General features: G+C 33.5%; 2 protein-coding genes across 2 annotated transcripts; both read left to right on the forward strand.

The window, feature by feature from the left end:
- On the forward strand, positions 1-417 carry LOC116133859 (seroin-like). Its single transcript, XM_031419536.1, has one exon. The coding sequence runs from the start codon at positions 1-3 to the stop codon at positions 415-417; it is 417 nt and encodes a 138-aa protein (XP_031275396.1).
- A 4390-nt stretch (positions 418-4807) lies between these two features.
- On the forward strand, positions 4808-9532 carry LOC116133803 (vacuolar protein sorting-associated protein 2 homolog 2). Its single transcript, XM_031419485.1, has 11 exons — positions 4808-4991; positions 5400-5444; positions 6391-6425; positions 6515-6565; positions 7637-7741; positions 7868-7939; positions 8033-8104; positions 8604-8684; positions 8773-8808; positions 8943-9025; positions 9253-9532. The coding sequence occupies exons 1-11, from the start codon at positions 4937-4939 to the stop codon at positions 9311-9313; spliced, it is 696 nt and encodes a 231-aa protein (XP_031275345.1). The 5' UTR covers positions 4808-4936; the 3' UTR covers positions 9314-9532.
- Positions 9533-17593: the final 8061 nt, after the last annotated feature.

Genomic DNA, 17593 nt, shown 5'->3' on the forward strand with positions numbered 1-17593 from the left:
ATGGCACCTCAACCTCACCACCTCAACCTCATCATCATCTTGTTCACCTTGATTTTGGTATTTAAATTTGCATATTCTCGCCCACTTAAATCAAACCTCACAGAAGAAAATGAATCGGAAAAGATGGTGAATATTAACTTCAATTTGAATAACAACAGCAACAACAACAAGCAGGAGGCGAAGAAGATGAACCTTAAAGATATGAAAGACTTGCCGTCGTTTCCACTTCCTGACAACATCCCATTTTTACCTCCGTTGCCAAACTTGCCTTTGCCGCCTCCATTGCCAAACTTTCCATTTCCACCGCCACTGCCTCAGTTTCCATTTCCTCCCAACCCATTTAACATGCCATTGCCACCGTTTCCTTTTACTTTTCCATTGCCTCCCTTTCCCTTCAATTCACCTCCTGCTCCATAAAGTGCTGTCCAAAGAATAAAAAAAGTTAAACAGCTCCGAGTGATTCAGTCATGAAGCTTAATTGACTTCAATTACTACTGCTTTTCTAGCTAGCCTGCTTGGTCTTCTCTTTTCTTTCATGCGCATTGTAATTTCCACGTTCTTATTTTTCCTTTTTTCTTTTTCGTAAAAAAAAAAAAAAAAAAAAAAAACTTGTTTGAGAATGTTCATGTTTTAATTTCTTTGTTATTTAATTTGTTTTGTTTAATGTTTTAGATGGATATGTATAACATTAGTTGTATTTGTTGATACGAAAATTCTCATCAACTTGAGAGAATCGATTAACCTCAACGGAATCAGAATAGATGAATGCATAATTTAAGATAAACTAACAATTGAATGTAAAATACGGTAAAATAAACTAATAAAGAACACAAAAGGAATTTTAAGTGGCTCGGCAAGTTAGAACTTGAACTTACATCCATTGTTATCTTTTAAGGTTTACAATAACAAGTATAACATACTTAAACAAACTTGTTGACCCCTCTCTCTTCGTTTGAGGGGGTTTTTATACAAATTGTGATTCATGGAAAGAGAGATAAGTTTGGGATTACAATCAGAGTTGATTTGCAATCATGGAATCTTCATGATTAAGCGTTGAGATTGCGTTGCCAGTGGTGTTGATCTTATCCATTCTGAAATATCTGAGATTGAAACTTACCTTTGATTTCGTTGAATAACTGTTTGAATTGGTCGTTGTGATGAGCTTCACTTGAGTCGAGCTTACTCTGAATCGAACTTATTATAAGTCGAGCTCGCTTTTGGGTTGAGCTAATTCTGGGTCAAACTATCTCTGTACAAGTTTTTGGATCTGCAAGCTCTTATGGCAAATCACACACAACAATATATTAAACAAATGATTAATGTAAGTGTAGAATATAAAAAATCTTCGTATCAAATAAACTATATCTTATAGAATAATATTATTATCATCCAATTAAGTAAAGAAATCATTTTATTAAATTTATATCATGTGTGATATGACTTGATGATTTTAAAATTTAAATCTAACCGTGCAAAAACTTAAAACTTAGTTTGGGGTTGTTGTAACTCTTTTAATATTACTTATGAGTTAACTATAGAAATATTCAAAGTTTCTGCTACTGCACCACCGCTACTGCCACCTTCACTGTCATAGCCACCGCTGCCTCCGCCGTCACCGCTCTCTCTTTTGAACTACCTCTTTTCAAAAGAGTAATACTATACATACATCATTTTCATATAACATTATGTGGCAAGATATGATTGGCTAATTTAAAGTTAAAATTAAAATTTTATCAAATCATATCTTGCCACATAATATTGTATGAGAAATATTGTATGAGAATGATGTATATGTAGTATTATTCTTTTCAAAAACTCTTTCGCATAATTTTTTTTGGTTTTGGAAATTGGTATTTTGCATCTGCTTGTTTTCGGAGAAATAATTAGAAAGTCATCAAGCAGGGGCGGACCCATTTTGGGCCCAGTGGGGGCGGCTAAACCCACTGAGCCCAACTGAGCATTCAAATCTGCATATATATTTTACATTTAAAAAAAAATAATGTGAGTTAATTTAAGTTACTTTGACCCCACAAATCATTGGAAATATTTCTCTATAAAATAATTGTAGTCTAAGCAAAATTTATTAATAGATGTTATTTAAAAGAATTAAATGTCATATCTCATTTTGTTTTCTTATTTTATACATTTGTGCTTTAAAATGGACCAAAAACATTTAAAGATAAAAATTTAATCTTAGTGTATATACATTAGTAATTTATAATAATAATATTATCAATTTAAATTATTATTAAATCGTAATAAAGAATCTAAAAATTATATCATAATGAAATTATTAAATATTACTTTAAGTAAAATTTAAAAAAAAAAAAAGCATTAAGGATGTTTGTAAATATATTTAAAAAATATATAATGAATAATTATTTATTATTTATTATTCATATTTTTATACATAGTTGCCCTTGCCCCTGCTGAGGTAATTGTTCGGGTCTGCTACTGTCGTCAAGTTGGCATAATTTATTTTTAAGGTTTATTACTTTAGTTCTATTTTTATTAATTAAATAAAATTAACAAGTTTCAATTTATAAGTGGCGTGTGGTACCGATTCACACGGTTGTATTATAGATTTCCTCTAACTTTAAAACTACTTATGATTTTAGGAAATAAGATATTACCAATACAAAAAAACCAAAATAAGTATTTTCAAATAAGCTTTTCTATTATTATTAAAATATATTGAATTTAATTTCTTAAATAAAAAGTTAAAATTTAAAAAATCCAAAAATTGCCACTGGTGATGGTTGGCCATAGTTCCTTGAAAATATTTTTCAGGCATGTGAGGTTATACCACTGGCATCATTTAAATCATTGGCTGGTAATCTACTTAATAATGTTAGGGGTTTGCTCAAATCAGCTAGCGTTACTCCGTAACAAAACGGAGAATTTCGATGACAATTTTCAAATCATTGCGGCGAACCACCTAAACCGTATGTTTTGTTTATGCAAGAAACTATAGTTGTCTTTGCATTACAAGCTTGTTATATTTAATTATTTAGATAAGGGATTATGTGATTTAATCTTTTGACTTCAATTTTTGACACTCTTGGTAAATCGTTTATCTTTCTTGATCTCACGGTATCCAAAGATGCTAAGTTGGCATTGACCTTGATTACCTTAATCCTTTATCTTATCACCGTTGGATCAACAATGATCAACGTCTCACAAAAAGTGTCAAAATTTAAATGATATTGATATTGATATTAAAGTCTAATGTTGATTTGCTTAATTTTAAATATGGTGTTTCCTTTACTATTAAACATATATAAGGATCCATTTGATATAGAATTTAAATACAGTTTTTTGTTTTTGAAAATAAAGAATACAACAAATCTTATAAAAATGCATTTGGTAAAAACGGGTAGAATTGTTTTAAAAAAAAAAAAAAACAGTTTTTGAATACAATCCTAAAAACTAATATAAAATTAGAAAACGATAAAAAGTTGTTTTAATAGTTTTCTACCACTTTGAATCTGAAAACAATTTTTAAATTTTATATCAAAACACTTTTTCAAATATTAAAAATATTAAAATACAAGTTTTTGAAAATTATTTTTGAATCACAAATCAAACAAGCCTAATATTCTTATTGTTTTCTCCAAGGATCCATTTACATGATCCTTATTTACTTTATTGAGGAGATTTCGATCGTATTTAAGAATTTAGATATATATTTTTTTAAACAAATTTCCCTAAATTTTTAAGAATTTTGTGATATATTTCTATCTTTAGCAACATGTAATTATTATTTCCCACCTTCCACCACCGCTGGAAGGTGGCCTAAATCTGTCGTAATGGCGTACTATTGGCTGGATCTGACTAGTAGTGTGTCGATTTAGCATTTTCGGCCAGATCTACAGCCAAAGATTTAGTTGTTGACAGCCAGATCTTTGGCCGTCGTTGAAAATAAAACACCAGATCTGACTGTAGATCTAGCCGAAAAAGACCATATTGGAGCATGAATGGCTAAATCCAGTTGGTCGTACGCCATTACGGTGATTTTCGGCCACCCTCCGGTGGTAGTGGATGGCTGCCGACATTTAATGCGTGGGTGGAGGTGTTTTTGTTAATATTCAATGTTTTATTGTAAGGTGTTTAGCTAAATTAACAAACCTATGAGTGTTTTTGTTAGTTTTCAAATCCTACCTCTTAATAACCATCCAACTCAACTTTTTCAAAAATTCTACCCAAAATAATAAAACAAACACACCCTTAATGATTCACAAACAATTCATTAAGGGGTGTTTCTACTATTTTGGAAAATTTAAGATAATTTTACTTAGGGGGATTAATGTCATTAGCTCTTACAAATATAATATAAAAATAATGGGAAATCAATTAGAATTGGATCCAATGAGTGGTGGGGCAGTGGGAGCCAATGTTTTATTGTAGGGGTGTTTAGCTAAATTAACAAACTTAGGGAGTGTTTTTGTTAGTTTTCAAATCCTACCTCTTAATAACCATCCAACTCAACTTTTTCAAAAATTCTACCCAAAATAATAAAACAAACACACCCTTAATGGTTCACAAACAGTTCATTAAGGGGTGTTTCTACTATTTTGGAAACTTTAAGACAATTTTGTTAGTATGTCATAACTTAGGGGGATTAATGTCATTAGCTCTTACAAATATAACATAAAAATAATGGGAAATCAATTAGAATTGGATCCAATGAGTGGTGGGGGCGGTGGGACTTAAAAAAAAATAAAAAGTGAAGGGCATTGAGGTAAATACGACATAAACATAACGGCTAGTTAGACCAGTACCGTTGAATAAACGTGGCCGAGCCAAAGCACGCTCCCCGAGAACACTTCCTTCTTCCTTTGTTCTACGGAAACCCAAACCCATACGCAAAACACTCTGCACACACGCACATTCATACACTCAACTCTTTGCAGGGGGGAAGTTAGGGTTTCGAAAGATGAAGATCTTGAAGAAAACCATCAACATCTTCAGGAAGAAAACCTCTCCCAAAGGTACACTCTCTTCCTTTCTTTTTTTCACTCACTCTCATTTTTCTTTACTTTTAAGATTAGTTAAATTAACAAAGCTTTCTTTCAATCCTAAATGTTTTCGCAATGTGGGGGTTTTATGTTTCCTCTCCAGTAACGTTAGTTGGATCATCGTCCGATGGGGGCACTGGGGGGTTTCCCTAGTAATTGAGAGATCTCTCTGATTCTTTTTCTATTTTAGATTTAACAATGTCTAACTCTTAAAAGTTTCTACATTTCTCACTCAAACTCCCCAGTTAGCCCGTGGCGTTACCGGAATGACATTCTTCTTTATTTGCTACTGGGGTTTCACTCAAAAGTTTCTAGATAATGGTTACAGCCCATTGAGGTTTTACTTAGAAAATTTTCTTGTTTGTTGATGCATTTGTGCAGAGGCTTTAAGGGAGAGCAAGAGGGACATGGCCACTGCAACGAGAGGTATGAATGCTTTTCAATTTTCATGTCTTTTAAAATTGATTATCTCGATTAGTGTTGTATGTTGCTTTGTCCTGAAGAAACTTTGGATAGAAATTGACTTTGAAATTTGAGACATTGAATTTGGTTTTATCTGCTAAAATTTTACATGGAACATAACAGGAATTAAGCATTTCGATTCCAACATATTTGCATCAAGATACCTAATCTCATACCTGTGCTTGATGATTAATCCATAACAAAAAGGAATGGATGCGTTGATTAAAAAAAAAAAAAAAACAGAGAGATCAATTAAAAAAGTTTGTGTGTGTGTTTGCGGGAATGAACTACTCTCTGTGCTCAAACCGTATGAGACAAGTGAATTATCAACAAGCCATTCTTGAGGGTAAGGACCTCCTTTAAGTGGTAAGTAACAATGTGCCTCACTTATTATAGGTCTATAACATAAAACACATAAGGGTCACAGTACTAGATTAAGACACGCTTAATGACTTGTTTGACATAAGACTAATCCCTAATCAAACAAGTCTAGACACATGCTCTAAATTTTTTGTATTGATGTTTCAATTTGGTTTTGTTGCATAAATAAAAGAATACTTATGCTTCTCCTTGGAATTGTAATACAACAATATCCAAGCAAGGCAGCATACAACATGACACTTGCAATGAGGAACACCATAGTTATAGTTGATGAACTGATAAAATTATATAATGATTTAAATTGATGTTCCATGTACAAGTGTGATTAATGACATCGAAACTCTTTCTGGGGAATAATATAACCTAACCCTTTCGAGAGAGGCAGCAATATCATATGAAAATTTTTATTGAAAATGTTTGGAATTTTTAATGTCCGAGAAAGATCCTAGTCACAGAAGTCCACCACTTTCTTCTCTCTTGCCATAGACATTCTTTGATTGCCATAGTTACATAATGTTTCATTTTGTAGGAATTGAACGTGAGATTGCTTCTCTTCAGTTGGAGGTATGGTACTGCCACACAGAGTTTGAATTTCAATGAATTTTTCCAGTGATATTTCTTTTCCAAATTTTCACTCTGGTATTTGTTTTCAGGAGAAAAAATTGGTTGCGGAGATCAAAAAAACGGCAAAGACTGGAAATGAGGCAAGTTTGATTTTCAGTACAATTGTTGTCAAATGTTATTCTCACATATAGACATAGGCTGGCATTTATCTAATAAAGAGATATGATCACGGGATGAGTTGATTCTTTACTGTCCTACCTATGAGAGGTGCTTTTGTTTGCTTAAGTTGGGTTTTTATGGTTGTATATAGTGAGTTATTTTTAGGTCTGGATCGTTAATAATTTTTCCAGCTAAAGCATCATGATGTCATGACATGTAGATTCACATCCAGGAATACTGCACAGAAGCTAGACAACAGTGTTGTACAGAGCATATTCTTGTTTGTTTTGAAACTCGATTTACACAAATGGGAGGATCTGGTTTAATGGTTCTTCATGTTGTAAAGACAAAGACTCCTACCCTGTTTATGTGTCACATTATGTTATTTAATTCCAATTTGTGCTCATGATGTTACTCTTACCATTGAATTTCTGATTTCAGTTGTAACAAGGTTATCATGATCTTATTATTAACACACAAAACTTGAACATGAATAAATGATGGCTAAGAAGTGTAAGTTAAAATGCTCAACTTTCTTCAAAATGTTAGAATTCTGTCACAAAATGTGATAAATGAATAATTGGGAATAAGAAAATAGAAAGAACTAAAATAGAACAGTCTTGACACTTTTTGAACTGCCTTGTGCTTCAGGCGTAATGAGATGTGGACAAAAGACATACCTGAGAACCTTCATCGCTGGAAAATAAGAGCTACCTGAGCTAGTGTATTTGTAGTGTCCGGTAGTAAAACTATATATCATATGAAAAATGAATGTAAGACTTAAACATTATATTGTTATTGAATTTTTCGTTGATCACTCAGGATAATTTTTAAAAAATAACGTAGGATCTCTCCCTTAGAGATGGCTTAGCCATTGCATGTATTCTGGACTCGGTGACTTTGATTGTGGACTTACTCATAAGACCATCTTAGTAGTGGGCTCTCTCTCTGTGCACTAACTAAATTGCTTAACTAACATTCTAGAAATCTTAGCTTGATTTATGAAGTAGCTCCTTTTTCACTTTACTTATTACCTGTAAGTACTTGTCTAGGCTGCCACAAGAATATTAGCTCGTCAACTTGTTCGGCTACGTCAACAAATAACTAATTTGCAGGGAAGCCGTGCCCAAATCAGAGGAGTAGCAACTCATACACAGGTAATTACCACAAGCCAAATCTATTAACTAAAAGTAAAAAAAAAAAAAAAACAAAAAAAAAAAAAAAAAAAAAAAAAATTCTGTCTGGTATATTAAAGATTGTTGTGTTTGTTATTTCATTCATAGGCTCTATATGCTAGTACTTCAATTTCTACTGGAATGAAAGGTGCAACTAAGGCTATGGTGGCAATGAACAAGGTATGCATTTTAACTCTGGCATTAGCTGATAGCATTTCAGTGTTGCCATTTAGAGACTGGCTGAAGTAATATGTTTATCTTCTTTTTCCCCAGAAAATGGAACCAACAAAGCAAGCTAAAGTGATCAAAGAATTCCAGAAGCAGTCAGCACAAATGGACATGACAGTAATAATTTATGTTTCCCTAGAGTATTTTCTTTTGTTCATAATTTCACCATGTAGTTGTATGATTTGTGTGCAAGTTCCTGTTAGAAATAAAAGTAATTAGTAATTACTAGATCAAATTTACTGGGAAATCTTCAAATTAGATATTACTTAAAACTCGAGCTAGTTGCAATCTTTCAGCTCCTGCTTGGGTTAGGGTTGTGGGACAGATATCTAACCTGTGATTGGACGTGGGTTGTATTTGTAGCTTAAAATCACATAATATACTCTGTCATTTATTTGCTTCTTTAGATGTGAAACTTGAAATATACTAATGAGATTACTTAATTTCACTGTTCTCGAACCAACTAAAGTATCATGTAAAGTTTTGACATTTATGTGATAGGATGTGTTCATTTGTGTAAATTTACAGTTCCAGTGTCCTTCTTGAAGAGTCTATCACTGTTTTAGCCTATAATGTGTCATTTACCAATTTGTAATTCACATTAATGTCCCTACAGATCGAGATGATGTCTGAGTCTATTGATGAGACATTAGACAAAGATGAGGCTGAAGAGGAGACGGAGGAGCTCACTAACCAGGTGAATATTGACATCATCGTTCTTTCTCTTTGAAGTTTTCTCTACCATGCATGTTTTTTAATTTTCATCGTCTATTGTTCATTTGTAGGTTCTTGATGAGATTGGTGTGGATATTGCATCTCAGGTTGGTTTGTTTGAGATTTTGTTCAAATAACATGAATGTTTCAAACTGTCACATTATCCCTCTCACTCATTATTGTTTTATAAATTTGCAGTACTGTATCAATAATTTTAATGATTTTTTTTTTCATTAAACAGTTATCCTCGGCTCCAAAAGGCCGGATTGCGTCAAGGAATGCTTCTAATGTTGTGACGGCTGCTCCTAAAACTACCACTACTAGGTATGTACCTCGTTCCAAGCTTGTTGAAAGTTTATAAATTAATTATGATTTAGAATAACAAATTTCAATGGTAAGTCCAAATATTTTTTGTTTTACAACAAAAACCATTGTCACTCTTTTTGTTGGGTTATTTAATCATTTATCTGTGTAATGGTAGTAGCAAAGAGAGAGATTAAAATTTCAAAGCAATCCACATTTCTCTAACAATAGTTATTATCCATATGCAGATCTGAATCTGCTGATGTTAAGGATCTTGAAAAGAGGCTGGCCTCTCTTCGACGCATCTGATCTGGAATGCGTAGCAGTCAGCCTTGTTCAGTTTACATGTAAATTTTCTAAAAATATATATAATGGATTTGATGAATGAAAGCCGGAATTGTATTGCTATAGATTGTTATATCTATTTTAGTTACTAGTGAAGCGAACGGACTTGTAAAAGCATGAACAGACGAAAAATTACCTATTCAGATGCTTTTTCTTGGTTTGTAGATCTTTTCTGAAATCAAACAGTTGCTATGGCCTTGTGGTTAACTAGTAGGATATATATGCATCTTTCTCTTGTAGATCTCATTTCTTTTGTGAATTTTTCAGTACCTACCAAGAAAACTGAGCTTGTTGAATTTAGGAAAGTGGGTTCTATAGATGAGTTAACAAATTTTTCCCACCCAAATAACAGCTTGATGATACTTTTCCATCCGTAGATTTTTATTATCATTTTACTATCCAAATTTATATTCTGACGCAACAAAGAGTATGCTCGACTCAGGTTGTTAGGGCTTTTGAAGAGGAGAGACTAATGAGTCTTTTGGTGATGGAATGTTGGATTTCGGTGGTTAGTATTGATCGGAATTTGACTTAGGAGGGGTTGTTGCACAAACTCTAATCACTCAATTGTCGACAATTGGCGGGATTGGCGGGTTTGACGAAAATAGGGTTTGAGAGATTTTGGTGAGTGATGATTGGGGAAGAGAATGATGGTGTTGTGGGGTTGCAACGATGTTGTAATCAGAAACAGAATATAAATTTGAGAATGGTGGTGTTGTGGGGTTGCAACGATTCTGAAATTGGAAACGGAATATAAATTTGAGAATGGTGGTGTTGCAACGATACTGAAATTGGAAACGGAATATAAATTTGGATAATAAAATGGTATTTTTAAAAGTCAGTGGGTGGGAAAGTGTTATTAAACCATTATTTGGGTGGGAAAAAGTGGTTTACTCCTCTGTTTTAAAAACCGGATTGGACCAGCCGGTCCAACCAGTTGGACCGTGACCCGAGGCCTTCTTCGAGTCGGCTCACTCTTTTTAACTATTTAAAGTTTAAAATATAACAAACACACCCCTGATTATTACCATCAGTCCCTAAAGGTTTTAAATCTAGCAAACACACCCTCTGGCCAAATGCAAATCGGCAATGACCTCCCCTTTTCTGACGACCTTCCACCTTCCCTTACTGTCGGAAACCACCTTCTGAGTTCTGACTTTCTCCGGCGCTGTCACGCTTCATCTCCAGTCGCCGCGTGACGTTTCGTCGTCCATCTTCGTCGCGAGATTTTTCTTCCATTTCCCGACGTCAATCGGCCTTCTCCGGCATCGATAGGCTTCCTCAGCCACCGATCTACCTTCTCCCAAGCTCCCTTGCCGTCGTTCACGAAGATCTAGTCATCTCACCAAAAAAAGCAACCGCGACCAGTGACTTTACCACCGATCTGCCATTTTCCGGTGATGCCTCTACTTGCTAGCTGCCGATTCACCCTCCCCATCATCCGATCTACCCTCCCTAGTGTGTCGCCGCTGCTCTTCCAATCGATCGTCGATTTGCACTTGGCCAGGGTTGTGTTTGCTAGATTTCAAACCTTTAGGGTCTGATGGTAATTATTAGGGGTGTTTTTGTTAAATTTTAAACTTGTCAAACCATCAGTTCAACCAACGGTCCAATCGGTTGGACCGGTTGAACCGTGACCCGGCCATCAGAGCGGTTTGCCCTCCGGTCCGGTTTTTAAAACAATGGTTTACTCTTCTATAAATATTCTTCCATGTGATGCAGCAGATAATATAATTTTATGAGAAATACAATGACATATGTTAATCACATATTTATTAAATTTTCCCTTTTATTTTTTCATCTTCATGATCCATGAATAAATTACTTATTAATATTCATCAATAACCATCACTATAAGTAGTTTTGAAAATTAATCGTACATGTTTTTATTTTATTTGATGGTTTCATCATGTCAACTCTGTTTTAAAACCTGGACCGGGCTGGCCGGTCAGATCGGAATGGGCAGTCTCTTCGGTTTGCTTTAGGTTTTAGGGGGTTTTTTGTTATTTTTCAAACTTATGGGGACTAATGTGGCGTGTTTTGCAATATTTCAAAACTTTAGGGACTAACTGTTATTTGGGGCATTTTTGAAATAAATTAAAATTTCAAGGCCTAATTGGTAATTTTTTGCGGTATTTTCGTAATATACTAAAATTTAAGGGACTAGTTTACAATTTTTTAAAACTATTTTTATTGTTGACATCATCGGTTGACCTGTGACTCGATCAACTTATTGGGTTTCACAATGGATCGGGTTTTAAAACAATACATGTCAACGAAGTTGTCCCATGTAAGTGAACGCCTCAAATGAATAGCTGAAATCAAGCAATTAAAATTTGTAACAAAAACAACTCAAGGATGAGTTTAATCTATATATTTTCATCAAATAAAAACTCTTTTTACAATTATTGTTCCTTATTTTACGATTACAATTATCTTTTGACTAATTGGGGAAGGCGATAGATCTACTAATGAACACAAGCCTTATTGTAAACATCTAAAACAATAAAAATAAGAAACTATTACGAAATTGGAAGTGATTTAAATGAATAAAAATGGTTGTAAAAAATAAGGTACTACCTCATCAGTATTAGGGGTGTTTGGTTCCAGGTACCTTGTATTTTTTGAAGGAACCGAAACTGGAATCGGAACCGACGGTTTTGGTTCCGGTTCCTAGGTGCCCAGAACCAAAACCGGATCTGGAACCTGTAATAACGGTTTTGGTTCTGGTTTTGGATACCCTGTAAAATTATCATTACCCACCAAAAGTTTTAAAATGGCAAAAAACCCTTAAAAACTTACAAATACCCCCCCACCTGGCACTTGTTAACAAAAATAAAATTATAAATTCAAAATTACAAACTCCATTACTTTGTAAAGGTAGATTCTCAAAAGTCAAACCAACTTACTTTAAATGTTATGAAATATAAATACATTATTTTTTCTACAAAAGTTTTTATTAGCCCCCCTATTCTTTAATTTTATTTTATATTAGTCTCGGTTCCCAGTTTCAGTTTCGGTTCCTATAGTTAGGAACCGGAGCCAAACCCCAGGTACTCGCTGGTTATGGTTCTAATCGGTTCTTTTGAACACCTCTAAATTCAGTATTACGGACCAATACATATATAACATGATATTAGAAGTGTCTAAAAAGCTGCTTAACAAATGCAAGATTTTCAATTACAAGAGCAACTGAAAGTGTATTTAGTCTCTTCTCCTTCGGATCCTACGCCTTCTCCTTCTTTGCCTTCTGTCCCGTTCAGCTTCTGAACTTGATGACTCTGATTCTGATTCTGAAGCAGGTTCTGCTGCTGCATGATAAGCCACGGCATCTTTTTCAGGTATTCTCGCAAATTAATTGGAACACCACCAAGCCCAATGGACGTGAAGAAGTTAATGCAAAATAATGTGTTCTTCGGATTATCCTTTGAGGAAAAGGGATTCATACAAGTCTTCCACTCTGGGATCCGTGATCCTCTCCTTCAGCAATCGAATCCCAAGCTCCCCCAACAATTCCTGAAACAGAAACTTCAAAAATGTCCTGGAAGAAGAATTTGTATCCTCCTCAGTCAAAAGTACATACCCCATAACCCGCCATGGCAGAGCATCTACACCCAGTAAATCGGCAAAAAACCATTGCAACATTAAGTAATTTCTTCATTTCCAGGCGATGAACCATTGACTATTGTTGGACGAAGCATTTCTCGAAGTTTTGTATACAGATTTTTTTGATAATGCAAAACCGCTGCCCCAAAAAAGCATAATGCCTAGAATTATAAGTTCACTCTTGACTGCAACACTCCAATATCATACAGCAAATCTCCATCTCTTGACCCGGGTCGAGTTTGTGGCCCGCCTCTTCGAAATCTTTACTGGACATGATTGTTAGATGGATCGTCCTCTGAAGATTCACGAGGTTCGTTTCAGTTTCATCTTCTCTCCATCTCTACGTCCCTCGTATTTTTTTCTTTTGCTTCCTATTGGCTTCATCTCTCTCCAACTTCTACACTTTCAAAATTTAAGAATGCTTTGAAAATCAGAGTACCTTAACGAGAATAACACTTGGGATGCGTTTCGTTCATAGAATATTGTATTACTGAAAAAATATATTACCTTGACGTAGTGTTTGGTTCGAGGTCATAAAAGATAATATTGGTAATCTATCTTTTAATCTGACAATTACCACGTTTAGGTGTCAAGTAATCAAAGATTCTAGTAATCCACCAATACCAATAATGATTACTATAGGTAATATAGATGGTAATTCGATAATCGTCTGAAAGGGTGTTATTTTTTTAGTTACCGGGATAATCTACTGTTCATACTAATTTTACCCTTAATTAATAAACATTTTGGACACAAAGGCTCTCATATGTCTATTAAATAACAATTAGCCCAAATGTGCGAAATGATATTTTTAACCTCATAAAATAATTTTTTGGATAAAAGTACCATACTATTTACATGAATAATACCCAAATACCCTCAGCCACCCAAGACGACTGTTGGCCGTTGTCAGCAGTTATTAGAACGGCACGCAACCGGTTGGATTTGGCCGACTGTGCGCCATCTGGCTGTTTTTGGCCATATTGAACACGGGAAACAACCAGTTGGCCATGGATTTGGTAAGAAACGGCTAGAACTAATAGCCATTTTTGACCAGATCTAGGGCTGTTGACGGCCACAAATATAACTGTCAATGGCCAGATCCATGGCCAATTGGTTGTTTTCAGCCTTCGATTTAGCCATTTCCAGCTAGATCGACGCATGGTCGGCCAGATCTAGCTAGTTGTGCACTGTTTTGCGACTGTCGATGGTGGTTGGTGGTGGTGGTGGTTGGCGGCCGACAATCATCTTGGATGGATGAGGGTATTTTGTTAAATTTTAAACTTTTGTTGTTGGGGGGTATTTTAGCTAAATTCTCAAATGTAGGACTTTAAAAATAATACTCTAAATAATAATAATAATAATATTAAAAAGAAAGGGCAATTCAGTAAAAACCCCTCCGATAATATTTTATTAATTTCAACCAAAGATATTAATTATTTATACTCACCAATATAACCAAGCATATTAGTATAACATTCCCTATTCTATCTCAGTGGTAATTCTATCTTTTCAATAATAAAAAATTTCCTGAGCCAAACGCTACAAAAAAGTTCAACTTCCTTATCCTACACCTTTCTAGGGAAACAAGTTTATATATATAATTGCATGCACCAATTATTAACTAGATTTTCACTTATTCTCTCTCACTAATTAATTTCTTTTCATTACATATCCCCAACCCCTTTAAATTGCAAATATCCAAGCTTCTCTTTTATCAATAAAAAAAAGTAAAATAGCAGTAATTAATTTTCACAGGGAAGACTAAAAGCAATAAACAGAGAAGGAAGTGAGGAAGAAATGAAATTAGTATCCATGGGAGAAGGAAGCGAGGGGAGGCGTGTGGATAAAAAGGTTAGGGGAAAGTTAGGGGTCGTTTTATAGATTTGGTGGCTTCTGTTTTATCAATAAATAAAAAAAAAAAAGCAACAATTAATTTTCATGGGGGAAGACTGAAAGCAACGAACGGAGAGGGAAGTGAGGGAGAAATGAAAGTAGAATCCATTGGAGAAGGAACCAGTGGGAGGCTTATGGATAAAAAGGTAGGGGAAAGTTGGGGTTCATTTTACAGATTGGTGAAAATTTTCTTGGTGAAGACTGAAATGGAAGTTATGAGCATTAAGAGGTTTAGGAGTGAAGATGAAGATGAAGATTGATTCTTTCTAGGTGACTCGGTTTTTTTACTGAGCTGATTGACGGCTTTCACTATCATTCTGACAGATGAAATTCGACACCAATCCAGTTAAATGTTATTTATGGTTTTAATTACGACTTAGACCGGACAAATGGCCAGTCGACGGTCAAAACGGTCTGATCTGATTTTCAGAACACTGCATATTTGTATAAAAAAATAATATTAATCCGCTAGCATAATTAGCCACCACATAAATATATAATTTCTTTTTATAAGGGAATTAAATAAAAAAAATGTAATTATTATACTTTATTTTTTAATAAATAAAATAGATTAATTTCTTTTTGTAAGGTATTTCTTGTCTCGTGAATCTAAATTTTGAGTTTGAAATGGAAATGAAAAAAAATTAGATGTAGAGTTTAATATTTTTTGTATGATACAACAAGAAATGTTACTCCGTTATACTTTTCAGTTCACCTAAGGACAACTTTTGAACGTTGTTCTATAAATCTCGTGATTTGGGTAAGTTTATCTCTCCATTACTACAAATTTAAAAATAAAAATAAAAATGTATTAATAACTTTCCAATTATCATTATGGTAACATTTTATAGGATATTTAATATTTTCACGTTAATATGATATCAACATGTACAATTACCTAAAAAATAAAAGAAAATCAGACATTGGGCCCGATATGCACTAGTATTGATTTAATGTTCTTGAAATAGATTATAAACAATTTACTCTAACAAAAGTAACTAATTAGATTAAGACAATTAATAATATAAAGTTGCGTTAAGATATTGATAAAGTTGTACCTATATAATTATTATATCAATTATAGGAAGATGTCATTAAAACATACATCAACTTGTCAATATGAAGTAATTGTAGAGCTACAAAACAGAATATGAAGAGACTAGCTCTATATTATTATGTTTTTGTTTAGACATTTGAATGCACTTATACAATATTATTAATACACATCCGACATGTCAAAATGGTTAGACTTGGAATGCCAATGTAATGTACTATATAATTATTATTAATACTCATTCAAAGTGTGAAGGTGAAGCAATTAATTCAAAACCAACATGTCAAGATGGAGAAATTTTAGTAGGCCATTAAACTGTTAATCCAAGGTGTCAATTCAAGCAACAATTGTACAACCACAAAATGAGTACAAATGTCAACAACCATGAGTAACATTGAGAACAAACATAGAGAATAATACTTTATTAAAAAGGAAATAAGTACATCGGTTTTGACATTGTGAGTCGGTTTGGATGATGTAGGTGGTGTTTATTTCCATTTCTCTTATATTTGTTCACTCCTGCTGCAAATGCATAGTCCCTGTTATATTATAGATAATGTCCATGGCAAATTGCATGATTTTTAATATCTGGTCAATGACTTCTGAATTTAGTCTAGTAGCATGTAGATGTCTAAATTAGCGTAAACTTTTAAGAATGTCCTAATTCTGGCATTGCTTGAACAATAGCAAATCAATTGGGAAACAAAATACCATCAAATTTTATAAATATATGAAAACTGTAACATGAATTTGTAAATATAATGATGAAACGAACTTCAGCATACCAAAAAAGGTTTTTTTAATGGGTTTTATATTCCACAAATATGTAACTGTTTCATTTGACATTTTGAATTTTGTGTTCATACCTTTTAGTTCTTTGGTGGAGGTTATTGTTGTTGACGTTATTTGAAGCAATCTAAATGAGGGATTAATATCGTAGTAATATTTATTGGAGAATAGGTACAAAAAGTTGGAACATCCATACCTTCTAGTTGCTTGGTGGAGAATTATCGTTGTTGAGGTTGATGCTGATATCATAGTACACTCTTTTGGTTGTGTGTTTGTCAACATTGTCAAATTAACTTGGGAAGAAGAAATGAACAATGAAGGTGTATAATTTTGAAGAAATTTAAAGAGTTATTAATGTCAGAGGAATATTCATAGGAGAATAGGATACAAAGAGGTGGAAACTGAATAGACAACTGATAATAAATAAACATATCGATTGAAAACGTGTTAATAACTATTTGGAATAGACAATACGAAACGGTAGTAGACTATTCGCATAATATTAAAGAAACGTATATAAACATTTGCTAAGTATGCAAGTCAGAAATGTGATGATGATAATTTAATATATTAGTTAGGTAGCTAATGATGGTTCGATAATAGTTTTAAGAAACTTATATGGTTCGGCGTTGCTTTGATTTAATTAATAATGGAATGAAAGTTTTTTTTAATATGTCATAGGAATGAATTTAGGTTATACTATATTTAGACTGATGTTTGTTGAACGTGTTTAATTCTTTAACATTCTCCTAATTATTGTTGTCTAATATTCTATTAAAATCTATTATATATTGTTGTGTTTTATGATCATTGTAATTAAAATTTTGTTAATTCACATAAGAATATTATGATTTGTATATTTAAATGTGAATAGGACCAAACAGTTGGAATATGAATTG

This window comes from Pistacia vera, unplaced genomic scaffold (assembly GCF_008641045.1).
Source record: "Pistacia vera cultivar Batoury unplaced genomic scaffold, PisVer_v2 Contig276, whole genome shotgun sequence".
NCBI lineage: Eukaryota > Viridiplantae > Streptophyta > Magnoliopsida > Sapindales > Anacardiaceae > Pistacia > Pistacia vera.

Excerpts from the sequence above, each read along its gene's own strand:
- LOC116133859 (XM_031419536.1), top strand. The coding sequence starts at position 1 with ATGGCACCTCAACCTCACCACCTCAACCTCATCATCATCTTGTTCACC.
- LOC116133803 (XM_031419485.1), top strand. The coding sequence starts at position 4,937 with ATGAAGATCTTGAAGAAAACCATCAACATCTTCAGGAAGAAAACCTCT. Across the intron at positions 4,992-5,399 it reads GAAGAAAACCTCTCCCAAAG|AGGCTTTAAGGGAGAGCAAG; the intron begins GTACACTCTCTT and ends GCATTTGTGCAG. Across the intron at positions 7,940-8,032 it reads CTATGGTGGCAATGAACAAG|AAAATGGAACCAACAAAGCA; the intron begins GTATGCATTTTA and ends CTTTTTCCCCAG.